The sequence below is a fragment of the Diaphorina citri genome, unplaced genomic scaffold, assembly GCF_000475195.1.
Source record: "Diaphorina citri unplaced genomic scaffold, Diaci psyllid genome assembly version 1.1 scaffold105, whole genome shotgun sequence".
Taxonomy (NCBI): domain Eukaryota; kingdom Metazoa; phylum Arthropoda; class Insecta; order Hemiptera; family Psyllidae; genus Diaphorina; species Diaphorina citri.
Genome location: NW_007377542.1, coordinates 198,572 through 216,202, shown reverse-complemented (window position 1 = coordinate 216,202; position 17,631 = coordinate 198,572). Strand labels below are relative to the sequence as shown.

The 17,631-nt window shown below is 36.5% G+C and overlaps 1 protein-coding gene across 1 annotated transcript in view; it reads right to left on the bottom strand.

The window, feature by feature from the left end:
* Positions 1-17,631, bottom strand: part of LOC103524569 — a 92,851-nt gene that overhangs the window by 16,686 nt on the left and 58,534 nt on the right. The window contains exon 4 of the mRNA XM_008489596.3: positions 13,765-13,877. Within this exon, the coding sequence (XP_008487818.1) occupies positions 13,765-13,877 (113 nt within the window). The remainder of the gene's footprint in view (positions 1-13,764; positions 13,878-17,631) is intronic.

Below are 17,631 nucleotides of genomic sequence, written 5' to 3'. Positions count from 1 at the left end.
CGAGAACAATGCTCGGTTCTCACGCTGAAACAATGAGTCAATTGAGTAGCGCTGGTGAGGTGCTGAAATGTGAGTAGCTCCTATTATGTAGGTACTGAGTAACTATGTGCCTACTGAATTGAGTACATAGGTACCTGCATAAGTAACTATGTATGTACTGAAGTACCTAGCTATATACATGAGTAACTATGTAGATTCTGAATTGATGATGTGTAATATTATTGAATAAAATGATATTACATAAAGCTCATCTGCCGACAAAGTAATCTGTGATGTACCCACTTACTGGGATGCTGAAGACTGGCCTTACTAAACAGGTGGTAATACACAAAAAGCTCAATCTGAGGGCTAAACAGCCCTAAAGAATGGGTTAAGCTTCTCCGACTCTACTAAACGGATGGTAAAAGGTAGAGTTTTATAATTTTATTGAATGTTCGTACTCCTGTAGTAAGCGTCAGATTCAATTTTTTCAGAAGACCGAATGAGCCAATCTGCGTAATTCGCGGAGTCAAAGATATTTGGACCATAAATGACATGAAATGGGAAGATGTTTTGATGGTAGCACTGATCATAGTTTAGAATCACAATGAATAATTCATTGTTTGTACTCTAATTGTGTAGGTATAAATAATTATGTTCTGTACAGGTATAGGTACCTAGGTATAAATATGTAGGTACCTATATAAAGAAAATTTTGATTGAAAGCAAGCAAGGCAGAAAAGGTGGGATCAGATATAAAACGGATACCTATCTATTCAGGCGAAAGCTAAAATAAATAGACGTAGGAAGGAGAAGAAAATTCAGGTCAAGATAGAAGATATCAAGAATATCAAATTTTAAACAGAAAATAATAAGAATACACCTATAAACTATAACGAAAATAGAAAGTTAAAAAACGGGGGTGGATAAGAATATAATCTTAAACGGGAAAATATGGCGTGAACATCACACAACTTTCTATTGGGTGCATTAGGGGGGAGAGAAAAAATGTCGAGACGTCGCAAAACACATTGATGGGGGTTAAGTTCCATATTTTCTTTCGATACCTTTTTCTTAACCGTTTACCGTTCCAAAAATACCTCTTCTTGGACTCAGAGGACCCTAAAACGAATACGTTGTGTTGTACCAATCTCAATCCGTTACATTATACATGATTCTCTATGAACATGTCGGCTTTTAATAAATAAACTGTAATAATTCTTTGAAGTTCTGCAAAATATATCTGCCTTTTTGGTTCTCTTTATCAAGTTGGACCATAAATGACATGAAATGGGAAGATGTTTTGATGGTAGCACTGATTATAATTTAGAATCACAATGAATAATTCATTGTTTGTACTCTAATTGTGTAGGAATAAATAATTATATTTTATCTGTACAGGTATACCTACGTAGTATACATATAGGAATAGGAGGTGTAGGTGTAATTACTATTGTGGTACCTACATTCTAAAAATAACGGAGTGAATCACTGCATGGCTGATCTTGTATTTGGCATGGCTGGTCTTGTATTTGGCATGAAATAATATGACATGCCAAGCTAACCTACCTTTACCTTCCTACGATGCACACAACATAAACGGTCAGTTCTGTGCAAAAATAATTGAAGTTACTAAGTGAGGGCACCTTAAAGCTACTAGGATTATAAAATTATTGGAAATTTGGAACCATAAGTACCAAAAGGTACAAGAACATTAGTCTACAACTCTACATTATTAGGTAGGTACCTATACTGTCCAATATAGAATTTCTTGAAATTCTAGGTGTAATATATTTTTCATGTCAAAATAATATTATCTAGTTATGTTTGTAGGTATTTAGACATTTATTTTGTCCAGTCTAGAGTGTCTCTGTGTCTTTTCTCATCAGTTAAATGGGTTTCTTCAAAATTGATCCCAAGGGCAAAAGACGAACCCTTTCTTTACCCTTGAGTCCTTGACGAATGGAGTATGTCTGAAGACATGAGATGTGCTCTGATCCACTCGACCCCAATACACAAAATATCTGTAGTTATAGCCATAGCTATCTAATCTAGTCCAGTCTAGTATATAATATGTAGGTATATGAGGACCAAGTTCATTATATCTCTGAGGAATTTGAAGATGGGTTGACCCCTGACATAATCTCCTGAACTCCTGGTTAGAATATATAAGACAGGTCTCATGATGAAGTAACCAAAACGTTGATTGGTGATGAATGATGAGCTGTATATCAACCATCAACCTGTTACAAAACAGTTGGGAGGAACTGTTGGGGTCAAATGGAAGAGATCATAATTATGCCCTTAGGCACACTCAATTTATCAGAGGTAAAGGGTTTACCCTACCAGCCCTGTTAGCTTGATTGGTAGTGCGTCTGCCTTCTAAGAGCTAGGATTTTTCCCTTGGTTTCTAAAGAAACCAAGCAAAGTGATCGACTAAGTGACAGAGAACTAGAAAAAACCTCACTTCAGGAGAAGAGCAGAATGGAAATTGATGAAAATAACCTAGTTCTCACCGAGCATTCTAATAGGTTTCCCTGTTTTCCCATACAAACGACCGATTGGTGATGAATGATGAGCTGTATATCAACCATTAACCTGTTACAAAACAGTTGGGAGGAACTGTTGGGGTCGAATGGAAGAGATCTTAATATGCCCTTAGGCACACTCAATTTGTCAGAGGTAAAGGGTTTACCCTACCAGCCCTGTTGGCTTGATTGGTAGTGCGTCTGCCTTCTAAGAGCTAGGATTTTTCCCTTGGTTTATAAAGAAACCAAGCAAAGTGATCGACTAAGTGACAGAGAATTAGAAAAAACCTCACTTCAGGAGAAGAGCAGAATGGAAATTGGTGAAAATAACCTGGTTCTCACCGAGCATTCCAATAGATTTCCCTGTTTTCCCATACAAACGACTGACGTGACACCTGCTTGCAAATTGTTTTAGACATTTTTCTTTCAACCTGGCATGTAAGCACGTTTTCCCATTATTTTCTTAGGATTCTTGTTGCCAACATTGTTAGTTCGAGAAACACTCTCGGAATTTTTCTGATGGTAAAAAAAAAGAAAAGAGGAAAGGAAGAAGAAGAAGAAGAAAAAGAAGACGGAGGAGGAGGAGAAACTGCTGTGAACATTACACAATTTTCTATCATAAATATTATGGTGCATGTTAGCACGTTTTCCCATTATTTTCTTAGGATTCTTGTTGCCAACATTGTTAGTTCGAGAAACACTCTCGGAATTTTTCTGCGATGGTAAAAAAAAGAAAAGAGGAAAGGAAGAAGAAGAAAAAGAAGAAGGAGGAGGAAGAAGAGGAGGAGAAACTGCTGTGAACATTACACAATTTTCTATCATAAATATATGGCAAATGTTCCCCGCCAAGTCAGTTGGTATAGCACCAAAAAAAGTTGGGAAATCTTGTCTGAGTTACTGAACTTGAAAAACGTCTTGGAAAAAACTGACAGAAATGACAGAGGTGATTTTTCTCCAGATCTCATTGAAGATTCATGAATCTTGTCTACCCATTTCTTATTCTTGCCTGTTGAAAAAAAAAAAAAAAAAAAAAAAAAAAAATGCACTAGGGTAGATGATTGACAAGAGACCATCTTCCGAATACCTTACCTACCTGACCAATTGTGGTAAGCCTACCTTAATTCTGGAAATAAATGAATTAAACTTGTACCTACTATCTATATATTTAATTGTAAGAAATAGAAAATGTGTTCCCCATAAAATGTCAGAGGGACTTTTCAGTCCTATCCCAGCAGGATAAACCAGGTATATTCGATTCTATTCTATTTTCTGGATATTAACACCTAATTCCACCCAGAATTTTGGGTTTGCCCATTTAAGCAACTCTACCTGCATCCTCTGGGACTCAAGTTGATAAGACCGATCCTGAAAGATTGTTTTTCATGGATTTTTTATTGGCATAGAAGCGACTCTCTCATTTGTATCCCATGGAGCTATTAAAGTCCGATAATGGACATAATTTGATAATAACCTGTAGGGTAAGTAGGGTTAGTTAATCCTCTACAAGATATCCATGGACAATACCTAACGAAAATTTATTGAAGATCGCTCGGTTCTTCGAGCTTAGTTAGGAATCATCTCAACTCCAATACACAAAAAGCCCACTCCGAGGCTTAGGTACGGCTGAAAAGGTCCGCCTGTCAGGTCCACCTGATAGTGAGCGGCTGACCTTAGGTCTTGGGAAAACAGCCCTAAAGGATGGGTTAAGCTTCTACGAATATACGAACCCCTGCCCCTGTATTGGCTGACACTTACCTTTACAGATAGCAATGTCACATTGGAAATGTAGTTGGGAGTCCTCTGAGAATCTGAACATGGATTTGAGAGTGGTTTTTTTCACATTTTCTCACACAAATGAGGTCTGATCTTGAAATTTGTCGCGACGACCTATGAACTCAAAGCGAGAAAGTTTTGGATAACACTTCAGTCGATCATTTAAGACCGGTTTTAGCGTTACCTATGTTAAGCTACGCCGAGGAAGGCCAATAAATGGATGGGTGACTTGAACCTTATATTGGGAATAAAGGGAGAACGGGCTCTAGTCTTGATTTTAAATCATTACATGAAAGTAAAATCGAAAAATCAAATCAAGAATAATAATAAACTGAATATTAAACAAATTAGGTAGGTACATAAGTACTGATTTTCTTTAATCACGATCGAATAAACTACGGGCTAAAAAATTCCCGGAGGGACGGACCCAGCTTGTTTTCTGTTTTCCTATCTGCATATCTTTCGCAATTTTCTTCGTACGGGCTAAAAAATTCCCGGAGGGACGGACCCAGCTTGTTTTCTGTTTTCCTATCTGCATATCTTTCGCAATTTTCTTCGTATTTCTTCATTTTATATTCATACGTTTTCACGTCTTCATTCATTTTTCATTTTCCACGATTTTTGAAAGGCTTTTCTCTCTCCTTCCCCTATTGTTTATCTGTACGGCTTTCAAACGCCCAATCATCAATCTCTTTTTCCAGTTTGATCCTCCGAAATTCCTCGTTGTGATTGCGAAGAGAGAAAGAGATATGCACAGTTGAATACCACCTAATAACTGCGGTAGTAGAGGTGTTGGATTTGTTGCTGTTTTTGTTTTAGGGACTTTAGATTTTGTCCATAGATCAATAACCTTTTTATTATTATTATTATTATTTTTTTCAAATCCTCGAGAGATTGTAATTCATCACCATTTTTCCAACGGAGTTTGGCAACACCGCCGTTTTACTTTGCTACCTAAATTTATACCTCCTCAGTTTTTAAGTGATTTTGTTATTTTTTCATCAATTAAATAAAAAATAAAGTGAATTAACTTAAAAAGTATCATCTGAGCTTTAGGTGGATACAATTAGTTTTGTAAAAAGTGTAAAAAGTGAAGTATTTAGCGAGATATTAAGGAAACAAGATTTAAATTACGATACATCGGGATGATAAGACCTTTGAAGTTACAATTCCCTCTGTCAAACCTCTTTGAAAGAGAGAGAAAAAAAAAGTTATGCACAGAGCAATTTTCTCACCTCAAGAATTTATCGCCTGATCCATACATGTCTGAAGGTCGGAATATGGTAGCCTCTGGGAATTCTCTTAGCACTTCTTTCTCTCCTTGATATTTGGTGCGGTAGAATTGACTTCCACCAGAGATGTAGTAGGTCTGCAATTGAAACACAACACATTTGACTGTCAATCTTCTTCTCTTCTTATGTTTACATGTTTGGTACTAGTCCAGTAGCCATGACAATAAAGAATTGCTACAAAAAGGAGCTGCCACAAATGAGCAGTGAACAGTGTTATTATAGGGTTAAGTCAAATGGAAAAAGGAGTTTTCACAAATGAGCAGAGACCAGCATTATTATAGGGTTAGGTTAAAAGCAAAAAAGGAGTTTTCTTTTTCCTTGTTGTGGCTTCTGAATAATCACCACATGTTTTTATGGACATCTCTGAATGAGTGAATTATTGTATCTCTCTTTCAAGACACTTTTACTGGATGTAAAATTTCAAGTTCTCTATGAAATAGTCCCTAAAACATACCGGAGGATTTGGGTCTGCATTGAGAGCAGAAATATGAATGAACTTCTCAACTCCCATCTCTTTGCTCAGACGGGCAAGTCTTGCGGGAATTTCAACATTAGCATCAGCAATGGTGAAATTCTTAGTTGCAAACTCCCGTCCTATCAGGTTGATGACTACGTTGGAGTATTTGATGGCTTTACGAATTTCATCATCATTACGGGGATGGTAAGGTTGGAACAATACTTGTCCCAGATCACCACAAAGACGGAGGTCACGTACATCATAGAAATTGCCTCGGTATGGGATGATGATCTGAAAATGTCGACAATTTACATTTAATTTCTCTACATCACAATTAAATTTATTTCTCACTACATTTGATTTAATTTATAATTTAAATTCATTTTGTTTACCTAAGTAAGTAGGTGTTCCCTCAATATGAATTAAAAACATGTATTGTGTAAATAACTTGCATGTAAGTGTGTCAATGTGCAGCTGTGCAGGAGTAACTCTCAGTACCTCATGTCACTTGCATGTAAATTACTTAGGTACTACTTACATACCTGCAGTCTAGTTAGCTTGGTTGGTAGTGCATCTGCCTTGTTACTGCTAGGCCATGGGTTTGATTCCCACCCAGTGTAGATTTTATTTATTTATTTATTTTGATTGCACATAAAACAGTTTACCTGTGTAGTACAATATACAATACATATTAACAAAACATAAAATATACTTAATACTATTAACAAAAAAGTAACAATAAGTTATTGAAGGTTTTACTTTCCTTGTCTCCTATTCAATTGATTTTTTAAAGTCAAGGAAATCCTTGATGCTATAGAAGGCATTTTCTATCAAAAAATCTCTTAGTATTCTTTTCATATTAAATTCATTTATATTGGTATTTTTCGTCATCTGCAAGTACTTATTATATATTGTGATCATATTATTAGTTGGGCTTCTTTGTATGTATTTGTATTTTGTATTCATTGTTTTTAAAATCTTCATTTTTATTTCTCTTGTTGATATTTGATGTTCTCTTTCTAACTGTTGAAAAAATTCATTGTAGTATTTGTTCACAAATATTATCACTTCTAGAATGTATATGCTGGGTAAGGTAAGCAATTTTTTACTTTTAAACACTTCCACACATGTTTCTCTTGGACACATTCCAAATATAGCTCTTATTGATGCTTTTTGAGCTTTAAACATTCTGTCTAAATCAGTACTATTTCCCCAGAATATTACCCCATATGTCATATTAGAATAGATATAGGCATAGTAAGCTGTTATTGCTGCTTTTTCACTTACATGATTTTTTATTGTTTTGAGAGCAAATGTATTAGGGATGTAAATGAGTTGCAAATATATCGATAAATCGATATATCGATATATCGGCCCCTCAAATATATCGATATCGATATATCGGGGGAAATATATCGATATATCGCCGATATATCGATATATTTAACAATTTTTCTTGTTTTGGGGGTTACAAGATATTTACACTGCGTTTTACGATAATAAGGCTACTTTTAGACCCTAGAGTTGCTTGAAATAAACAAATTATTTAGGCAGGTAAAATGGGAATTTTTATATTTATAAAAAACAAAAATAAAACAAAATCACTCACTTAACTTACTATCACAAAAAATAAAAATAAAATACACACACACCCGGACCTTTGGCCGAAACCCTTTTTTGGGGCAATTGTACCATAAAACGTCCACATCCGTCAAAAAACGAAGGTCGAAAAATTTGTCGATCACAATACTTTCCTCCTCATTTTATAAAATAAGGAAAGTAATAGGTAATGATAAAACTGGGACGGGTGACCGATATATCGCTGGATAATTGTCGATATATCGACGATATATCGCCAAAAAAATATATCGATATATATATCGATATATCGACGAAAAATATATCGATATATATCGGTTTTCGATATATCGCAACATCCCTAGGAAACAGGATGTTTTGTGCCGGATGGTGACAAGAAAATAGGTTTTCTAAAACCAATAGGTGTGATAGGTCGATGGACATTGTGGTTTATTGCGCAAGATACCTAAGCATATAGGTACCTTGAAAGATTGGTACTCAAGTGTTTTCAAATTTTAACATGGGTTTTCTTTTGAAATAGTATTATTACGTGTTTTTGCTATTACTAACTCATCCACGTCACTACAAGTAAAATGTGTGTTTTATGAAATTAATGGAATATCAAAAAGATAACAAACAGGTACCAGGTAGAACCCCTCTGTTCACTTTTTTTTTTGATTTGTTGTCAAACTCCAAATTGTATACATAACAATACAAATAAAGAATTATTCTATTCTATTCTATTTTTCCAACATCTGGTTCAAAGTCACTGGTTTTATTTTCTTTCCCAGTCTTGGTTTCGGCCCTGATCATAGAAAATAAATTGAAAGGAAGGTATTTATCACAAGAAGAAAGAATCTGTGAAATATTCGAGAACCATCGAACATGACAAGAAAGATCCTGGTAAATTCCAAGTACTGCCATGATGAAACATAGAGACGTGCTCAGTCATAGAAGTAAATTAAATGGATGACACACTCTCCAACTCTCTCATGACATTGGAACAAGAAGAAAGAATCTGTGAAATATTCGAGAACCATCGAACATGACAAGAAAGATCCTGGTAAATTCCAAGTACTGCCATGATGAAAAATAGAGACGTGCTCAGTCATAGAAGTAAATTAAATGTACACACTCTCCAACTCTCTCATGACATTGGAAACAGGATGTTTTGTGCCGGATGGTGACAAGAAAATAGGTTTTCTAAAACCAATATGTGTGATAGGTCGATGGACATTGTGGTTTATTGCGCAAGATACCTAAGCATATTTCCCTAGGAAACAGGATGTTTTGTGCAGGATGGTGACAAGAAAATAGGTTTTCTAAAACCAATAGGTGTGATAGGTCGATGGACATTGTGGTTTATCGCGCAAGATACCTAAGCATATAGGTACCTTGAAAGATTGGTACTCAAGTGTTTTCAAATTTCAACATGGGTTTTCTTTTGAAATAGTATTATTACGTGTTTTTGCTATTACTAACTCAACCACGTCACTACAAGTAAAATTGTGTGTTTTATCAACTTAATGGAATATCAAAAAGATAACAAACAGGTAGCAGGTAGAACCCAGAAAGATTGGTACTCAAGTGTTTTCAAATTTTAACATGGGTTTTCTTTTGAAATAGTATTATTACGTGTTTTTGCTATTACTAACTCAACCACGTCACTACAACTAAAATTGTGTGTTTTATCAACTTGATGGAATATCAAAAAGATAACAAACAGGTAGCAGGTAGAACCCTAAGTGATCAAATTATCAAGCTAGTTCTAGAGAAAGACCAACATCGCGGACATTACCAAAACTAAGAAAACACAAACCCATCAGGTCCATGACATCAGCAAATGTCTCAGAAGATACATCAATCAAATTTAAAAGAAACATAATCAAACATCAAAACAAATGAACGATCCGAGCTAAGTGCACAAATTATCTAGCTAGTTCCAGAAAAAGAAAAGGAAGAACATGAAAAATTAACAAAACTAACACAAACCCATCAGGTCCATGACATCAACAAATGTCCCAGAAGATACATCAATCAAATTTAAAAGAAACATAATTAAACATCAAAACAAACGAACGATCCGAGCTAAGTGCACAAATTATCTAGCTAGTTCCAGAAAAAAAAGGAACACCATGAAAAATTAACAAAACTAGAAGACACAAACGCATCTTGTCCATGAGTTCATCAACAATGTCCCAGAAGACAACCAAAATTTGAAAAGAAACAATCAAAACTTGAAAGAAACAAAATCAAAAGAAACTCTAATTGGTCACGCCAGAGTAATCTTGCTAATGGTGAAGATGGCCAGGCCTGTCATTACCTACTGACCCGGCAAGGTTGACTACTGAAACCTTCACCGGACAATAGTTCGTATACTCCACTTGTCAATCAAAAACTAGAGACACTGTTTCACGCGGTAGTAATCAAGATTGATGGAAAACTTCATGTAGTAGAGAATGATGTAAAGATATGTACCTTAGTTCCTGTAGAATCTGTAGATACTTACAAGATGAGTCAGTTTTTGTAGAATGAGATTCGTAAAGAAATATGGGTAAGTTGCCCGGAGGAAGTGGAGGATCAATTCTGATTGTGATGAAGAACCTCATCTGTTTAGGATAAAGTTCGGCGCGACGGAAATCGAACTTACAATTTAGCGGTCTAGCGCTTCCAAGCTGAGTAAGGCTGGCAATCTAGGAAGGTTTAAATTTGAAATATGTTCAATCATAAATGCTTCATGTAGTAGAGAATGATGTAAAGATATGTACCTTAGTTCCTGTAAAATCTGTAGATACAAGATGAGTCAGTTTTTGTAGAATGAGATTCGTAAAGAAATATGGGTGTGTTGGCCGGAGGAAGTGGAGGATCAATTCTGATTGTGATGAAGAACCTCATAGGATAAAGTTCGGCGCGACGGAAATCGAACTTACAATCTAGCGGTCTAGCGCATACATGGAAGGCGCTTCCCAGCTGACAAAGGCTGGCAATCTAGGAAGGTTTAAATTTGAAGTATGTTCAATCATAAATGAAAATAAAGGAACGCTGGGGATTTTCTGGATCACGTGGATCGAAGATCATCCACGTGACGCGGCGAGACGGAAAAAGGTAGAAACACACTAGCATCACGTCACGTGAGGTCATGCGGAGTCTGAAAGATCTAGTTAAAATTTTTCCCATAATATTGTAGGGATTTTCGTTCAGGACAGCCACACTGCCATCACGTTACGTCACGTCAAGTGACTTGAAAGTAGTGTGTTTCTACCTGTGTTTTAAGTTACCTCGATGGAGTTTAAGCCCTTCACTTCACACAAGCTATTCAATCGGATCCTCGAAAGTGAACTAAATGTGAAGTACCTCATATCATTGGCCAAGCGAACACTTTTAACCTTAGCCAAAATCAACTAAACTGACTCCATGTAAATTTATCGAATTGTAATAGGTAGGTACCTATTTATTGAACTCTAATGTGTATTTACTGAACTCTATACTCTAATGTGTATTGACTTATTGACTGAACTCTAAACTCTAATGTGTATTTACTGAACTCTATACTCTAATGTGTATTTACTGAACTCTAAACTCTAATGTGTATTTACTGAACTCTATACTCTAATGTGTATTAACTTATTGACTGAACTCTAAACTCTAATGTGTATTTACTGAACTCTATACTCTAATGTGTATTTACTGAACTCTAAACTCTAATGTGTATTGACTGAACTCTATACTCTAATGTGTATTGACTTATTGACTGAACTCTAAACTCTAATGTGTATTTACTCTAATCTATACTCTCTATACTCTATACTCTAATGTGTATTGACTTATTGACTGAACTCTAAACTCTAATGTGTATTTACTGAACTCTATACTCTAATGTGTATTAACTTATTGACTGAACTCTAAACCCTAATGTGTATTGACTGAACGTGATTAGCATGGAACCATAATCCACATTGATCCAAACGAGTCAATCATCAAATGATCAATCAATAGTCTGCAGAGTTCAAATAAATCGCAAAATATTATTTCACATCGAATTTCACGCTTTAACGTACCTAGAACTTAAAACAAATAAATGGTTAGGATACTGCTAGAACCTAGAAATCCTATCTCTACCTATTTATGGTAAGAGTTGTGTATTACCGGGTGGTCTTGTAACTTATAACTACTGTCAGTTTATATTTATGCCATGGACAAAATTCAATACAGACTCGTAAGTATGTACCTAGCTGGTATCTGGACAATGAGTTCTGCATGGGTCTTCTGAGAATGGATAAATCCATATTGGATGGATTCACAGCTGCTAAGCTTTAAAAATGATTAGACGCCAATCATTTTGCTGGGTTTCTCGAAGAGCGTCGACATTAAAATTTCGCTTTTCACTAAAGGGGAATCTCGGAAAATTTTTGGATCAAATGAAAAATATTCGAGACAACCGGGACATTGAATTTAGAAATTGGAAATTTGGTAATTGACTAGGTAGGTAAGTACGTACATGGGATTCCCCAAAAGGCACAATCATCCTTGAAGTTGTAAACCGAAATGAACTATTTGTCCCCTTTTCAGGAACCAAATTTGACATTAGCCCGTTTAATGTGTCCGTCATTGTGTCTCTTCTCATCCATCTGATGAGGGACATACTACGGGATGTGTATGCTACGACACAGACCACAGGAGTCTGATGTAGTAGTTATTTCATTGCTACGAAATAACAACGGCGGTGAAACATTCTCCTTTTTCTTTAATACCCACTCGTAACTATATATCATCGTATCAAACTCAGTCATTATTTCAGCATTCCCAAGTTCGGGATCACCCGGTATAGTGGTGTCAAGGTCACATCGACTTGATCATCAGGAGGCGTGACTGAGGCAATTTATTCTCGCAGGCCAAGAGCGTGCGTGAGTATGAATAATAGCGATCGATTTGCCAACATTTCAATTTGAATATCTCCTGATCTTTTGATCTATGGCACATCACAATAATGGTAGGTTTCAAAGGATGATTCGTATACCTTGTCCATATACCCATATATCATTTGCGAAGGTGTGTCCACTGATCTAGTGGGTATACCAAGTGAACCGATACCAAGAGTGAAAGGAATTCCGCGCGATGATGAAAACCGCTTGGATTTTACCTCTTGGATTTTTTTTTTCGAAACCGAATTCGCGACGCATAAATTTTGAGAACGGCGAACGAACTATTGTGTCCACTGATCTAGTGGGTATACCAAGTGAACCGATACCAAGAGTGAAAGGAATTCCGCGCGATGATGAAAACCGCTTGGATTTTTTTTTCTTCGAAATCGAATTCGCGACGCATAAATTTTGAGAACGGCGAACGAATTACACCCGTATTTATAAACAAGTTCTTCAGATCATTCTGAGAATGCACTTGGGAAAAAACGTACTCAGAGGTAATCAAGTTCTAAGCCCGTTCAAAATAAAATGGTATTTATAAACAAGTCCGATAAGAGGTAAGACCGGTCTTTCCTAAGATGATGCTAAGCGTGTGGTACTCGTTGGCAACATGCTTACAAGTGAGGTACTGACGAACTGCGTCAGGAGTAGATTCGGATAAATGCTGTAAGACCTTGATGGTAAATACAGAAAGAGATCTCCGAAAGTGCAATAGTTTTTACTTCCATTCTATTGAAAAATTTACATCGGCGGCATTCAAAAGGGGTGTTACCCCAAAATCGAGCATGTTTTTCGAGGACACCTTTTCAAGTACGTTTTAAGCTGTGTCTATCAAACTATACGAGATTCATTTACATCGTAGGTACATACTTAACTTGTAGTATAAATATTAGGTATCTACTTAGTTTAAACACAAAAGTATCTAACACCATAATACCTCAGTTGACATTTTACAACTTTACGACCGTCTCATGTTAGACAGGTATGCCTATTTGAAACTGACAGGCGGAATAAAGCTTCAAAATGTCAACTGCAACAAATCTTTTGATCTTTTAATCCTTTCGGGGTATTAAACGAATGCTTTGCATATTAAAAACGAGTTTCTATCACGGTTACTAACAAGCTATGACGTGCACGTAGGTGGATGTGGATATGTTTATGGTCAAAAGAAAAGGGGAAAAAAAAACCCCCCCCCCCCCCAAAGTAGAAGAATTAGAAAAAATTGAAAGACTTACCGTCAGGTCGTGAGATTTCAGCTCTCAAAGTGTACGGGTGTCCGTAGACCACTTCTTGAACGCGCTTGCCATTCTGGTCGAGAAGTTTCAGCGAAACAATCGAGGTTTCATTCCTGTGAAACAGAAAAACAGATTGGGTTTGGAATTTTTATTTATTTATTTATTTAATATACCTTATTTATACTGTCGGCTAAGACTAAAAAGTCCCATTATGCCAACAGTTTAAACAGGCCTCATTTATTTACATCAAACATAAGTACATACCTACATAGGTTTAACAATGAAAAGGATGGAGAAAATTATAAATATAAAAAAGATATTAATTGTAATAGCCACCAAAGAGGTTGCCACTGAAGATGTTTGAGGAGGAATTTCTCATAATTTTGAAACTTTTTCCCGACAGGGCGCTTTAACATGTTAGTAAATGTCGTTCGCGCCAATTTTGAAAGTTAAAAAGCCATACCTACCATACTGATTTCTTTTCATACCGATACGAAAATTCCATCAAATTCCACAGCTTCATAAAACTATGGCTATGGGCACCAATACGGGTTGTAATACAATTGGTAGATATAGGTCACAATAGATCTAAAAAGGTCGCATTGATAATTGCACACTTATCTCAAGAGAGGAAGCAACCAGGCATAAGTAATACAAACGATAGGATAGGACAATAGGTAGATAGCAAATAGGTATAACAATGGATATTGCAGATAGTTATTAGGTATTTTTCATCAGCACATACTTTGACCAAGTCGGCACCACCTACTTCCAGCAAGAGAGAAGGAATTCTTCAAAATCCTGTACCTATCCTGTACCTCTGATTCTCACCGAAAAAGTCACTCCAAAAAGTTGTGATTTTGCCGAGAAAGGAAAAACTTCATCCTCGATCAGAACTTCATCTCCAGAAGACTTTATGGCCAGCCACTCACCATCAGGTAGACCTCACAGGTGGACCTGATCAGGCGTCCCTGTCAGGTCTACCTGAGTGGCTGGCCTTATACAAACAAAATATACACTTCTCGGTTATCTACAGCTTCATACAACCTACCTAGAAAAACTATTCATAAGTAAATAATAGAATGCAGGTAGGTACCTACATAGGAAAATTGTTCATGTGAATTATTCCTGTTCACCTCTCACCCAAGTAAACAGTTCGAGCATGATGTGCATGTTTGAATAGTTTGTTGCGTCTCACACAAATTGTGAATGTCAAACATGGCAGAATTCTGATGCGTCACAACAGTACCTAGAAACCTAGGTACCATTGTACCTGGAAACATAATATGTACCTTATTGTACCTGGAAACCTAGGTACAACCGGATGTAATGACGTGTCATGACCATCTAATACCAAAGTATCTCATACTTAGGTATGCCATTTCAATGTTTGACTTTTACAAGCAAATAATTACATTTCTGGGCACGGTTTTTTTGTTTAACCTAGTATGCAACATTTTGCCTAGGACACTGAGGCAATTCCAGGAACAAGGTATGTTTGCCACATTGCGTCATTTCAGACCCGGTCTGGAGTCATACACAATGAATCAATCATACATCACACTCCCAAGAATGCAAATTCATGATAAATGACCACGACTGAGTTAATGATGGTGCAGATTTCTTAATAGTTATGCCTAGGCCTATCGGGCGCCTAAGGACGGTTCTTACCAATCAAAAAATTATGTCTGTTGAAAAAAGAAAAAAAATATGCACTAGGGTAGATGATTGACAAGAGACCATCTTCCAGATACCTTACCTACCTGACCAATTGTGGTAAGCCTGCCTTAATTCTGGAATTAAATGAATTAAACTTGTACCTACTATCTATATATTTAATTGTAAAATGTTTGAATAGTTTGTTGCGTCTCACACAAATTGTGAATGTCAAACATGGCAGAATTCTGATGCGTCACAACAGTACCTAGAAACTTAGGTACCATTGTACCTGGAAACATAATATTTACCATATTGTACCTGGAAACCTAGGTACAACCGGATGTAATGACGTGTCATGACCATCTAATACTAAGGTATCTTATACTTAGGTATGCCATTTCAATGTTTGACTTTTACAAGCAAATAATTACATTTCTGGGCACGGTTTTTTCGTTTAACCTAGTATGCAACATTTTGCCTAGGACACTGAGGCAATTCCAGGAACAACGGCGCGACGGAAATCGAACTTACAATCTAGCGGTCTAGCGCATACATGGAAGGCGCTTCCCAGCTGACAAAGGCTGGCAATCTAGGAAGGTTTAAATTTGAAATATGTTCAATCATATAAATGAAAATAAAGGAACGCTGGGGATTTTCTGGATCACGTGGATCGAAGATCATCCACGTGACGCGACAGGACGGAAAAAGGTAGAAACACACTAGCATCACGTCACGTGAGGTCATAGGGAGTCTGAAAGATCTAGTTAAAAATTTTCCCATAATACCTATTGTAGGGATTTTCGTTCAGGACAGCCACACTGCCATCACGTTACGTCACGTCAAGTGACTTGAAAGTAGTGTGTTTCTACCTGTGTTTTAAGTTACCTCGATGGAGTTTAAGCCCTTCACTTCACACAAGCTATTCAATCGGAACCTCGAAAGTGAACTAAATGTTAAGTACCTCATATCATTGGCCAAGCGAACACTTTTAACCTTAGCCAAAATCAACTGAACTGACTCCATGTAAATTTATCGAATTGTAATAGGTAGGTACCTATTTATTGAACTCTAATGTGTATTGACTTATTGACTGAACTCTAAACCCTAATGTGTATTGACTGAACGTGATTAGCATGGAACCATGATCCATTGATCCAAACGAGTCAATCATCAAATGATCAATCAATAGTCTTCAGAGTTCAGCAAATAAATCGCAAAATATTATTATTTCACATCGAATTTCACGCTTTAACGTACCTAGAACTTAAAACAAATAAATGGTTAGGATACTGCTAGAACTCCTATCTCTATTTATGGTAAGAGTTGTGTATTACTGGGTGGTCTTGTAACTTATACTGTCAGTTTATGTTTATGCCATGGACAAAATTCAATACAGACTCGTAAGTATGTACCTAGATGGTATTTGGACAATGAGTTCTGCATGGGTCTTCTGAGAATGGATAAATCCATTTTGGATGGATTCACAGCTGCTAAACTTTAAAAACGATTAGACGCCACAATCATTTTGCTGGGTTTCTGGAAGAGCGTCGACATTAAAATTTCGCTTTTCACTAAAGGGGAATCTCGGGAAATTGGATCAAATGAAAAATATTCGAGACAACCGGGACATTGACTTTAGAAATTTGAAATTTGATAATTGACTAAGACATGGGATTCCCCAAAAGGCACAATCATCCTTAAAAGAAATCACTATATGCCAAATTTCAGGTTCCCATCTTTAGCCATTCAAAAAATATTTAAGGGTCCCCGGACTTTTGAAACACTCTGTAGTTGTCTCGAAAGGTGTGTGCACAGTTGCACACATGGTGGACGGCCGTCGATCGTTGGCCGTGGACTATGTGTGGACTTGTGGACAGGTGGACACACCTTTATAAATGTCACAGACTGTCCATTATTTTAATTCACTCAAGTTAAGCAACGTTCAGTGTTGATCATAATTGATTGGTTAAAAAATATAAAACACCACATAGGTAGGTAATAACAGCGGAAAATCCTCTAGTGTTGAGGGAAGCTGGATGAAATCTACCGTAAAAGAAAAGTGGCTTCTAGATTGCCTTTGTTAACAGAGTAATGGCATTAATGTGGGTAGGTAGGTATCTATTTGATAAGTACTGTGGCACTCTAACAAAGATTTAAATTAATCATATCATCATTAGATATTGTAAAACACAACCTACTTCTTTTATT